This window comes from Culex pipiens, chromosome 2 (assembly GCF_016801865.2).
Source record: "Culex pipiens pallens isolate TS chromosome 2, TS_CPP_V2, whole genome shotgun sequence".
Classification (NCBI taxonomy): domain Eukaryota; kingdom Metazoa; phylum Arthropoda; class Insecta; order Diptera; family Culicidae; genus Culex; species Culex pipiens.
In genome coordinates this window covers 150,397,215-150,410,560 of record NC_068938.1, presented here as the reverse complement: position 1 = coordinate 150,410,560, position 13,346 = coordinate 150,397,215, and the positions used below count along the sequence as shown (strand labels likewise).

The window sequence follows — 13,346 nt, the reverse complement described above, 5'->3', positions numbered from 1 at the left end:
GCCGAGCTTGGTTTCGTTCGTTGCAACTTCGTGTGCGTTCACTGACGGTCACTTCGATCGTGACAGGCGCTCATGGGGTTGCCGAAAACTCAAAGTATAATAAAACGGACCTTCACATTTTCGAGCGTTCAAGTAATGAAGATTGAAGTCTTTAACGATTCTCCCAAAGCAAGTGATACGACCAGAAAATCAACAACTCATACTTTTTTCATATTTTATTATACCATAATTTTCACCATCAGAATAAGTTGTTTTCCTCTTATAGACTTTCAGTTAGGTTCGGCATAATTTAATGCTGCTTTGCTAAAGAAACTGCTGCTTGCTTTTTTGTTTATTTTTTACTCGGACGTCATGTTAATTTTCAACCTGTCACCAAACTCGTAGGCCTTCCGCTGCTGCTCACTTGGAAGTCATTGTCGACGCTTTTTATAGCCACATTTGTCTATTTTCATTTTATATATTTCTACGGCGTGCTTTTCCATACTTGTTTAGAGTCTTTCTTCGCTTTTTTACATGTTTCAAACACACTGATTTGCAAGAAAATTACACAGATTCGTGACCGAGTTTGAGACAGCACACTTGTGAGTACGTTTAGATCTGATGCTTTGTAAAAACACTTACGCGTTGTTTTGCTTTTTATTGACTTGTTGTTTTTTCCTTGCTTTTGTTGTTTGTTGTCTGTTGCAATTAGTTTCGAGCAGAGTTTGGATTGAAATAAAAACGTTTTTTTTTAATTTGTTTGTATTGTTTACAATGTTTCTTTATGTAATGTACTTTTTATAAATAAAACAAATACGTAATCTTTTTCTGTTTTGTTGCACTTGAAAGGAAGAATCTGGTTCTCTAACTGGAAACTGTCAATTACTTGAAAGTTTTTGGCCCTTTACGAACAGTTGAAATGTGAATATTTTGGCATTTGTACGTTTTTCTAGTTTACTGCAAAATCATGAAAGTTAACAAATAAAGTTCTTTTGCCTTTACAAGGAGTGTTAGATTTTAGTGCGCGTAAATAAAATAAAATCATTATTTAGAATTATTTTTAATAATTCTTAGTCTTTGGTTGAGTATGGACCTGAGATTAAAAAGAAATAGTTCAGCGGCAAAAAAATATTTTTGAAATTAAGTTTTCTTCTTTTCTGATGTTCGTTGTATTTCTATGCATACTTCTGTTTGGGAAAATCTCAATTAACTTTCCAATTCTGTCAGGAGCAACTAAAGGAGCCATTACACTCTCGCAAACAAACAAACAAACTCGAACTTTCTCGTGTTTGACAGTTTTCCAAACTCGCAAACAAGGCAAAATGTATGCAGGCTGACGTTTGTACAAACAAATCTGGAGTTTTTTTTTTTTTTTTTTTGAAAAGGTCCAATAAACCAAATTTCCAGTTTTTGTTTTTTAGGTGTTTTTGAACCCGCCTCGAGTCAGGGGTATTAAAAAACACTCAAAAAGCAAAAACTGAAAATTCAGTTTAATGTACCTTTTTTTAAAAAAAAAACTCCAGAAATAACAAAAAGTGCGAGTTTGTTTGCCGTAGTGTAATAGCTCCTTAAGCAAATTTGATTATTTTACCGAGTCTTGTTTCATACTATTCTATACAGAAAGTTGATAGAAGTTAGAATGTTTATTTTTTTCTGCGTATCAACCGACATTTCATTGTACTAAGTATGATTAAAAAAAACTCGCCAGAAAATTTGAGTTGGCGTTACATATAATGATGATGTAATGCCAGTGATGTTAAAGGTATACGATTTAGTAACCAAAGTGCCCCAATCAAGATCATATTTGGGATCTGGGCTCAGCACGCCCACCGGAACAAGCCCCTGAATGCTCCCCAAAAAGTAATTTTTGTTACATCCTAAATGTTTATCTAAAATAGCATCAATCTAACATGTTTTATGCATTTCCCTAAAGTGCCCATAACTTTATATAGGGTTGCCAGATTACCAAACACCGTAAAGTCTTTGGACATTTCTGCATGTTTGATCATAATATCATTTCCATCAAAATATCTGAGATCCGGCCTCAACAAAGTAAATCAATATTTCCTAAGTGCTCACATCTTTTGATAGGTTACCTACTAACTATCCCTCATACAAAAGATTGAAAACCCCCAAATTTTCAAGCGAGTCTCCAGTGAGTGTATGATGAAATGCAGACCACCAAACATTACGAATTTTGATAAACTGAACAGGCTTTTGAATAAATTAACATTTATCAACAAATAAACTTTGGTCCTTCTACAGGTGTTGGTAAAGTACTTTGATAGGTGAGATTTAACTAAACTATCATAATACTGGATTACAGCAAAAATTGCACTTGCATTTCATAACTGTTTTTAAATAATCGCTAGAATACTGGTATTGTTTTTTTTTCAACAAAATTGGTTTCTTTTGATGAACGATATTATACCAAGCTCATACTCCTATTTTTTTTGTCTTTTTGGTTGTTGGTATTTTCTTTTCAACACAAGTTCCACGAACAATCGATATACAAAAATAGGTCACTCCCTTAAAAGCGTAGGCCCTTCTAAAAAGTTTTTTTTTCTGTTGTTTTCAAAAACGGGACGACTGATCGCTGATGATTATGAGATTAATATAGAACGATTTATCCTATGCTATTATTACACAGCATCAAACAGTTTTGCAGTGTTTTCGCCTAACCTACTAAATCAATAGAAAAATAACCAGCGCTTTTGCTACGTTTTTGTTGTTGTTTTGTTAAATTTGTTCTGTTCAAGCTGCGATAGGTCAAAAGCTTTTCTTTTCTCATTGTTTGTTTTTGGTTTTGGATATAATTCATCCTATACTAAATACGACTAGGTAAGGTATAATTTACTCTACGTATGCGCGCGCGTATCAAATACTTTTATTTGTTTTTTTTTTTTGGTTTCATTTTCACTTTCATTGGTAACAGTAAAGAAGAGTTTAAACATCAAGAGTTTGTGTCGATTGTGTTGATCAATTTTCGATCTCCAGCGGTGCATCGTCGATGGTGTGCAGCCAGTTGAAGATCAGCATGTGGCGTTCGTACTTGGACAGCGGTTTGCCCCGTTCGCTTTCGATGTCTAGGAATGTTAGGTTCTTTTTGGATTTGCTGCTGGACTTTTTGGCGGCCGATGAAGTGCCTGCAGCAGCTGGACTGGCCGAGCCGGTCGTGACCGGGCTCGATTCGACGTTGGCCGACTTGCCGCTGATGGGCGACGCCGAGGCATGGGTGGTTGGGACGAGCAGTTCGGTTGGGCCGGGATTGCTGAAATTGCTGGCGGCGAACGCGGCTGCCTCGAGCCGGTCCAGGTTGAACTCGCTCTGGGAGAGTCGCTCAATGGCACGGTAGGTCGTGTAGAGTCGCCGCCGGATGTAGTTCTGGCGGATCTTCTTGTTGACCGAGCTGATCAGGTCCGAGACGGTGAAGCTGGGCGTCGGAGTGGAGTTGCAGATCGTCGGAACCTGGTTCGAGGACTGACCACCGTGCGGCGAAGGCAACTGCGACGTGGATGCGAGCTCTCCCACGGCCACCCAGGTCGAGTACGAACGGGACGTGTGATCTAGCCGGGGATGGTCGAACAGGTAGCCGGCCTTCTGGAACGACGTCAGGGCCAGCTCGGAGGTCGACAGTCTTCCGCCAATGTTATGCTGATCGGACGGCAGCTGGTAGATGTCGGTCGTGCTGAAACTCTTGTGAATGCCGAGCGCGGCCGACAGCGTGGCACAGTTTCGGATCAGATCGTTACTCTCGGTCCAGCGCTCGGTGATGGTAGATGATCTGCAATGAAAATACCAACTAAGTACCTAGTCACACCACTTCAAGCTCAACGTTACGTACCGATTCTTTTTGGCATCTTTGATCAGCAAATTGCCCAGCTTGTCCTCCATCGTCTTCGTCAGCAGGCTGCAGCTGGACCGGTTCAGCACGCTGGTCGCCTCGGACGCCATCGACGACACGGAGATCGAGATCAGCGACAGGTCCGTGGAGAAGCTCTCGTGCGATGGCGAGCGCAGGATGCGATGCGATACCGTGAGGGCAGATGGAACGCCCTGCTGGAAGTTGTTGGCGGCGACGAGGTTGGCACTGGCCGTGTTGCTGCTGCTGCTGCTGGTGACAATGGCCGGGCAAGTCTTGGGTGACGTCATTTGCGCGGACGCTGAGCTGGTGGGAAATAAAAAACAATAAATTTAAATACACATCGATATATGCGCGGATGTTCTGAACGTGGATGTGACAGCGTTGTGGGAGGCCGCAAACATCATAACTGCGTCTCAGTGTGCTAGTAGGTATTCGCGACAAGCAACGCGACAATAGTGTACTGTTTCATTACCTCAAATTGCGCAATGTACTGTGAAACAGCGTAATGTTGGATCCCTTTCTGTAAATTTCTTGAAGTTTGTTCAAAAATGGTCTATTCAATCACATTTACAATCATCATATGTATTTGTTCAAAGTCACCCCCACCCCACGGTTGTGCTGCCACTCTAAATCATTCCCGTTTACCGCACGAGCTGTCCTGGACAAAAGCACTTCCAGCTTATTTCAGTACCGCACCACAAGTTTCGGTCTAAAAATAGTCGCTAAAACGGTAACAACATGCAACATCCAAGGATGAACCGTTCGGGATGAATGGTTAGCAGAGGATTCACACCGGAAGGAGGTGTGCAAAAATATATTGGAAACAAATTCACACACGCAACCACTCTATGGTTGCTGCTGGTGAATGATGATGGGAAAGTGGCAAAAGCCAAATAACTAGGCTAATGGCCGTTTCATGTGCAAATGATTTACCGCAGTGTTTTTTTATTGTCCCGGTGCGGTGAGTCAATTTTGCGTGGGTGGGCTTCATATTCGTTCGGGACCATTGAGCCTGTGGCCTGTGGACGGTAGACAGGCCTGTTGGTTATGTTTGCACTCTCTCTCCTCAGGGTAAGGGTAAAGGTTAAGGTTGACACTTGTACACCATAATGGGCGACGACCACTGAAGGGTGGAAATTATAGGTGGGTTACCAGGAAGTGCTCTCAAATTTACAGAAATTTGAAGAGGAGATGGTTGAGGAGTTTTGTACTAGGGTCATTCCACCTCAATCGTACTCTAAAAAGTGCAAAATTAAAATCAACATTTTCTGTTCATGCTGCAGCCTGCAGCCATTCTGCAGGGATTTTGAATTTGGTGTAAAAGGGACTTTTACATAAAATTGCACGGCCGATTTAATGGCATGCTCAAAATTCCGAAAAATGTATTTTTCATCGAAAAATATAAAATACAAAGAAAGCCATTTCTCTAGTTCAGACAGCCATTCAACTATAGATTATTTTTTTTTTGCTAAATTTATTGTACTTTTCGAATTTGCAATAACCCAAAAAAAGTTTTTTTTTAATTTTGAACTTTTTTTCATTTTATAATTTCGTGTTTTTTTTTTGTTACTATGCAGGGTTATTGTTTTTAGAATGTATCAATATTCTTCAAAGTTGCAGAGCAGAAACTTCCAAAAACTTTGATGTAAAAACATAAAGGGGTTTACTTGTAACCATTAAAAGTTATCGCGATTATTAAAATAAGTTTTCCGCGTTATTCTCCACCAACTTACACTGCAGTTTCCTCGATCCCTCTTCGATTTGCGTGAAACTTTGTTCCAAGGGGTAATGTTGGTCCCTGATCGCGAATCCGAGGTTAATTTTCGATATTTCGTAACGGAGAATAAAATAGCTATACTCTGAAATAGGTGTAGTTAGATCAATCAACCATTGAAAATTTTGGTATTAACGATATTTGAGAATCTAAACGAAGTTGACTTTATAGCTGTCGGCCACCATTGCTAGTACCAACCACTAGTGTCTTCCTTTTTATCTACAAGGACTTCGCCGCCCTGGGCTCCTAAGTGCATGAAAGTATGGCACGGAGCGACGGCGCCGAATACCCATATTAATCTGCCTGCCTTAAAAAATAGAAAATATCATATTTTTATTTTAAAATTGTAAAATTGACATTTATATGGGAAAAGTGTGTGTGTTTCATGGGAAAAGTGTATACAACTTGAGTTGTAATACTTTATTAAAATATAACTCAGCATTTACACTACGAATTAAATGTTAAATGAAAAATATATAAATTTCATTCCTTCCGACTTCTAGCTAAGTTGAATATTGGTTTACGTTTAAGGTACACCATCGTTCAACCATCCACCATCCATTCAACTTTTCATACAATTTTGGCAGCTATCCATTTTCCATACAAAAATTGTATATGAATATTCGAAAATCTTTATCTAGGGAAGGAGTTTTCTGATCGATATGGTATTTTTGTTATATTTGAGCCATAACTTAAACATTACGATAAAGCGCAGGCTGAACTTCACCATATAACGCCCATGGTTGCACCAGATCACCACCAAGTTTTTACTTAAAATTGAAATTAAAAAAAAAACTCGATTTTGATCTCGTCGGGACATAGATATTTGGCCGAAAATTTACCCCATCCTATTTCCAACCACATTCCACCACATCTTCAATGCTCCAAAAAAGCAAAACATTTTCAAATTCTCTGAAAAACTGTAGATTTTTCTCAAAAAGAAACATATGAGCAATTCTCTACGGAATCGGCCGATTTCGACCATTTTTATTTTTTGTATTTTTTATTTGGCTCAAACTTTGTGGCCAATGAAGCTATTTTGAGTCATTGATTCACCCATACAAGTCTCCATACAATTTTGGCAGCTGTCCATACAAAAATGGTACGTAAATATTCAAACAGCTGTAACTTTGGAGTGAATTTTTTGATCAATTTGGACTCTTCGGCAATGTTGTAGGTATTGGTGAGGACTATTGAGAAAAAATAAATACACGAAAAAAATGCCGATTTTGTTTATTAACTTTTTTTTCACAAAAACGAAATGACCCAAAGAGAAGTATGGTCAAAAAATCTGCCGACGAGTTAAAATTTTTTTTTAAATGGTGATTTTTATAAAAAATTGAAATTTCATACAAAAAAAAAACTGACCCGATTTTTTTTATGTAAAATTGTATTTGCAATCAAAAAATAATCTACAGAAAGTATTTTCAGAAATGGTCACTCATGGTCACTATTTTTTAAAATCGAAAAACTGCAAATATTTCGCTAAATTCAAACTTTCGGTGGCTATATCTTGAAAACGGAGCCCTTAATAAAAAAATCTATAAGGTACTTTTCGATTGCAAATTTAATTTTACATAAAAAAATTAAGTAATTTTTTTTAAATTAAATTTGTTTTTTTTTTAATCCATAACTCGGCGGCTGATTTTGTTTGCCATACTTCTCTATGGGATTTTGATCCCTAAAACATATCAAAAAAGCTCGAAAATCAAAAAATATGTATTTTGGGAAATTGAGTTTTTGTGAAAAAAAAAAACTGTATAAAAGAAATCGGCAATTTTTTTCCGTGTACCTCCACTCAAAAGTTACAGCTGTTTGAATATTTACGTACCATTTTTGTATGAACAGCTGCCAAAATTGTATGGAGACTTGTATGGTTGAACCAATGAAACAACATAGCTTCCTTGATCATAGAGAAGGCCCCCACAAAGTTTGAGCAACATAAAAAAAATACAAAAAAAAAACATTTACGGTTTTGGTAGAGAATTGCTTATATCTTGAAAATTACACTTAAAATCCAATTGTAAGTTGGGAAGATAAAAATTCAAATTGAAACCCCTCAGAAAGATATGTTTACATGTTTACAAACTGATGACATGAAATTTAATAGTTTAGACATTTTATTCCTCGCTTTATTCCCTAATCGTAATATCCAACCTAAATTTGATTTTAAGCAAGAATTCTGGAGCCAAATTTGAAAGGGGCGGTACGACATTGCTCTTGGGGCCATCCACACACACACACGCTCCATACATTTATACACGTGATGAGAGCAAGGGTGTCTATGCGAAGTGTCAAATGGTGAGCTAATTAAAAGCCCGACTTTGAAGACCTCAAGAGTGCTCAAAACTTCAATGTTTGTATACCGAAACTTGCGCAAGGATCTGGCAATAAAAAAATAAAAAATAGTATTTTTTAAAATTATATGCTGGCAAAACCCATTCAAATCACATTCATCTCTCCTAAAAATATCGTCTTATTTTTGCTTTGTAATAAAACGTAGAATAATTATTTATGACGCCTTACTTTGTCCTTATTATCCTTGCTGCCGTTGAAGTTGTTGACGTACACTAACAAACGTGAACTTGTACTGCTGCAGGCCAAAAATTTCCACCCAAGACGGAAGAGGGGGAGGCAATTGTTGTTGTTGTTGTTGTTGCTTCACCCGCCGGCCCGGCTATCCTTGTTGGCAAGTGCCTCCTCCTGTTGAAGTCGGAGCCCAAGGACCGAGAAGGTTCCAACGTGTGTATGTGTGTGTGTGTGTGTGTGTGTGTGCGCGATGTCGCAGAGGGTGGTTTTTCCTCGCCTAATTAATGGAGTCTGGGTGGTTGGAAAATGGTCCGTCGACGTCGAAATCTGGGCGGATGGCGTGTGTGTGTGTTTGCTCTGGTAAATTTTTAATGCAGACACGTTTTCTGTAGGCACACAAAAATACACTCCGGGGGCACTTAAATCTAGCGAATCCAGTTGTTACAGCTTCCTCGCCGAGGATAAATCCAACATTTGACCCACTTTCAAGGGGTAGCACTTTTCACGAATGTTGCAGCACAACTTTTGAACTTTTGGACTTGTTCTCGCCACTTTGGCCACGACGACACTGCTGGAAAGCAAAATGGCAACAGTCGAGAAAAAAAGGATGACGGAAAATTGTCCTTTCCTCTCGCACACTGGTTTTCCGCAAAAATTTGCACACGAAATCGCGATACGAAACGCCACACCAGGATATTCTTGCGCAATTTTAAACACACACTCACGAATGCACACAATCCTATCTACATTCAAAATTCCTAAACTTCGATGCTTAGAACAGACGACGTGGAAAAATCTCCGTGGAAAATTGCACTTTTATCTTCACTCTCCACCACGGCGGAAGCGGAAATTCAATTATTGTACAACTTTCAATAATACGAGACACGAGAGCAGTAGTGCTCACTCATTTTCCTGTTTGACACTTTTTAATTGGATGCCGATATTATGCCATCCTTCTCGCTGGATGGACTGCACGAACTACTTCTGCCTTGCTGTATGAACGAATCAACTCTGGAAAAAGTTTTCCCTTTTCACGGCTCTACGATATAGAGAGTGGCGTGTGATGGCTCCTTACGGGGTGGGATATACCGTACTGTGGCGGGCGATTGTGATCGTTTGGGGGTTAATGTCGAGGCCAATGCAGTTAAAATTTCATCCATTTTGGTAAATTTAGACCGGAACTCAAAGGACAAAATCTCATAAGGTAAAACGCGCCAGAAAAGCTGGAAACGTTTTTCAAGTTTTTTTTTTCATTCAAACACATTGTTTGTACTTTGAAAATGTTTTTAAGAACCTCTAAGCTGCCGTTCTACGCATAATTGTCCCATGCCAGTTTTGGTCGATTCTGACTTTTTGTCATTTTTAAGGTTTAGTTTGACGTTTAGTTTTCGAAAAACACATAAAATCTAGTACTTTGTTCGGAAACTCATTGAAAACAACACCAAGTCTGTTTGTCCCATCGTTGAAGTTCTACGCATAATTGTCCCTCCAAGTATTTTCTTTCACGAAATTATCAGTTTACCGAAGTATTGTGTCTTGTTTACCTGTTGTGTAGCAAGAGGATTACAAATAAGAGTGATAAACTGCTCACTGGGATGATTAGGGACTTATGGGGTGCATAGGGGACCTACGGGACAATTATGCGTAGAAACACAAAAAACGGACGAAAAATTTCAATCGCGTTTTTCTCAGTTGCACTTTTTTGAACATGGGACAATTATGCGTAGAACGGCAGTAAGGCCGCTGCAAATATTTTTCAAAATTTTTGTCCCCCTCCCCCTTTCAAAAATGGTCCGCAAAAAAACATTTTTTTTTCAAAAAATTTCAATGAAGATAGAAGTTTAATCAACTGAAAACAATCTAAAATGCCTTTTTCTGCATTGATAATCATATTTTGCATGTTTGGGTTCGTTTAAAAATATTTTGAACGTTTATGAAATTACAATGTACAGCACTGTAATAACTTTTTTTTTATGATTGCAAAACAACTGTACAGGTGTATAATACATTTTGAAATTCTTTTTTTTATTCAAATGTTGATACCGTGTTCAGTAATTTCTTTTTTTTACTTTTCATTTTTCTTTAGTTTTTATTGAATTAGAAAATGTGCTTTTCCAATCCTTCCTCCACTACTTAGATAACTAAGATAAAAACACAAAATCAAACCACCCACCACTCTAACGGCCCCAGATCATTTGTGGTATCTATTGCAAGTTTCTGCTCGAAACTAGGAGTCCAAAGGCTTACAAAGATACAGAATTTTCAATGTAGTGTATTGAAATAATCAGTGAAACTCACATTTTTTGTCAACATTGTCAAAGAAACCATGAAACATAAAATAAACATGCTTGTTCTTATATTTTGATGAACTTTACTTTACTTTTTTCGTTATTAGTTCAGAAGACATTATTTATTTAAATTGCACCCCAATTCCTATTGCAGGCCAAGGGTGAAATGATACCTTTTCGGTTGACACCCGGTGAGGAACATCCTGGAAGGAGCAGAACTACATCCGTAGTTCTGTTAGTTGATCTTGGTCAAAACAGCTGCTCTGGTTCCTTGCAAGTTACCCATTTTCTTACCTCCACGTTGGCTTGGTTTCGTCATCGTGATGACAACACGTGACCTTGCTGGTGGCATGTGGAAACGGCTCGTAAACCTTTGACCAGCGAGGGTCAGAGTCGAGACGGCCAAAAGAAAGGGATGCGCAATGTGGGAAGGGAAGATTGTAGACGGTATTGTTTTGATTCACAGCATGTTGAGTTCTTTTCACTTTCAGCTACTATCTATCTTCTATTTCTTTATTATGTATTACTGATTTTCTAATTCGGCTTCTGCTTACTATCCACCATTTTATTTTGATTGCATGATCCTTTGTTTCTCTTATTTTCATATACTAATGCATCTTTTTGTTTTGTTTTTGTTTGTTTCCATTTTCATGTCGTGTCTGGGTCTACGGTTGAAGAACGATTGCACTTCGGAGTAATATTATCACAATGGAGACAACAGCAACAACATTAGAAACCCTGATGTCACTCAGGTTCCCGAAAGTAACTGTATCTTTATTTTATTACTAACATCCCTTTCTTTGCAGAGCATGGACTACATTATAAAGCGGCAATGAGGGAAAAAGAAGTAATTTGTGATTGTAGAAGGTATTGTTTTGATTCACAGCATGTTGAACGAACTGTTGTGGATGTACCTAGAACATCGCAACTCGGAGTATCTCTTCTTCTTATCTCCAACTTCTTAAGTTCTGTTTCACTTATCTTTCAAGTCTACTCTACTCTATTTGCCAGTTTTAACTGTTATGTGTTTTCCCTAACACAAAAACTGATTTCCTTAATATGCGAACCAGGTTAATTCTCGGGTTAATTCCTGTTCATATTTGATGTATTCTTTATTCATTGGCTTATTTATTTATTTATTAAAATATTATTTTCATCGGCTCCTAAAGTTGTCATTAATGCTATCTAAGCTTATATGATATTATTTATCCTTTATCACATAGCTTTTTTCATAAATTATTGCTTATATTTTTAATCTACTTCATACAGCTTTTACTCTTCTTTCCTTCAACATAAAATTATTCTTTCAGTATCAAACTTTATGTAGTATGCTTTCCTTTATTGTCTATTGTTTTAATCTACGCCCTTTTCTTCAAACAAGTAAGGTTTGAGTCCTTACTCAATATATTGAATGATCAATGTCACACACATAACATTATTGTACTTTTGATAAATTTTTGAATAACATGCTTAGGTTCAAAACATTGTAACAAAACACTTTGACAGAAGAAATAGCAACAGATTAACACGACTCAACATTAGGCAAGATTTCAGGAGAAAACAATACACTGTAAATAACAATTAGTTTTTGAATTCAAACTAAAAATTAAACAGTTTTTTGCTTTAATGAAAATTGATAGGCACACTATAAATGGTTAAGCGCATATACTTACATCAAACCCTACGTAATGTACCACCCCCGGCCGAGTAAAAATACCGGAAAAGAAGGTGTGCATGCCTGACACGAACACTCAAAGCGTGTTCTAGCGTGTTGCTCGTACTGACTCAGAGCAAGGGTGAGATGTAGGTGTAAGGGCAGTGCGTGTTCGTCGGGAACCTGGTGCATAAGATCGGTCAAGGCCCGTTCTTACACTGAAAATTGCGAATTGCACCCAAATTCCTATTATATATTATAGCTTTCGAAAGTTTCCGCCTGACTTGGCAGTGTTGGCAAAAAGTATGTTTTTTACCGAGGATTTCGAAATGCCTCTCTTGAACGCTCTGTAACTTTTGTTAAAAGAAATTTGGCACCACACTGTCTTCGAGAGAGTTTTTCAGGACACCCAGGGCTATACTTCTACGGTGTTAGTTTCAGAAAATAAAAAAAAATCATGAATTTTGCAAATTCGAAAAAGGAAAAATGCCACTTTCCCCGTGGTAATTTTCATACAAATTTCATTCGCTCAGCGCCAATCGTGGCTTCTCATCAATCGCTCACAAATTTTGAGAGGTTGTTTGGAACCCTTAAAGGGACCCAAAAAAATTGTTCCTGGAGTAATCAATTTTCGATTCCACCCTATTGTATCATGTTAACCCACCGGCAGTCGCGTACGTGTACTTTGTACCAACAATTGTAAGAAACCACATGCCCTCTTTGCAGATCCAAAAAATCTCTAAAATTGAAGCACTTTACAAATCGATATATTTTCGAAAAGTTCACTACATTATGCTCTCTAGATCGAGATTTTTTTAATGGCTAAAAATGGGTAAAGTTTCCTCTCATTGATGCTAGGTGGAAAAAAGTTCAATTTTCCTTTCTAAGCATAAATCTACCCCATCGTACGGTGCAAACGAATATTTCTCGCCACATACACGCACACACCGACCAGCGAGAGCACAGATGGAAATTCCTCTCTTTACGCTCTCCTCTCTCACCGAATCCTGGCGGTCCGCGGTTTCACTACTTTCCCGGTCGTACTGCGCTAATGAATACACCGTTGCTGGTCACGTCTCGGAGGACACTGACTGACTTCATGGCAATTCATGGCGATTCGGCATCGACACGATACACGCTTTCACCGAGAGACAGCGGAAGAGAGAAAGTGTGACAAAATTCTCTGTTGTCCTTTTTTTGGATTGAGGAGTTTTACACTGTTTCTCTCTCATGTTGTCCTCAAGTCAGATGGTTGTG

At 38.2% G+C, this 13,346-nt stretch overlaps 1 protein-coding gene across 2 annotated transcripts; it reads right to left on the bottom strand.

The window, feature by feature from the left end:
* Positions 1-787: 787 nt before the first annotated feature.
* Positions 788-13,151, bottom strand: LOC120421468 (uncharacterized). 2 transcript variants are annotated; one of them, XM_039584686.2, is made up of 4 exons: positions 8,873-9,153; positions 8,145-8,718; positions 3,824-4,147; positions 788-3,763 (listed from the first exon to the last, which is right to left on the bottom strand). In XM_039584686.2, exons 3-4 carry the CDS (start codon positions 4,129-4,131, stop codon positions 2,959-2,961), a joined length of 1,113 nt encoding a protein of 370 aa, XP_039440620.1. In that variant the 5' UTR covers positions 4,132-4,147; positions 8,145-8,718; positions 8,873-9,153; the 3' UTR covers positions 788-2,958. The 2 variants fall into 2 exon arrangements, with proteins under 2 accessions (XP_039440620.1, XP_052563841.1); XM_052707881.1 differs by lacking the exons at positions 8,145-8,718; positions 8,873-9,153 and adding an exon at positions 13,028-13,151.
* Between the last annotated feature and the right edge of the window lie 195 nt (positions 13,152-13,346).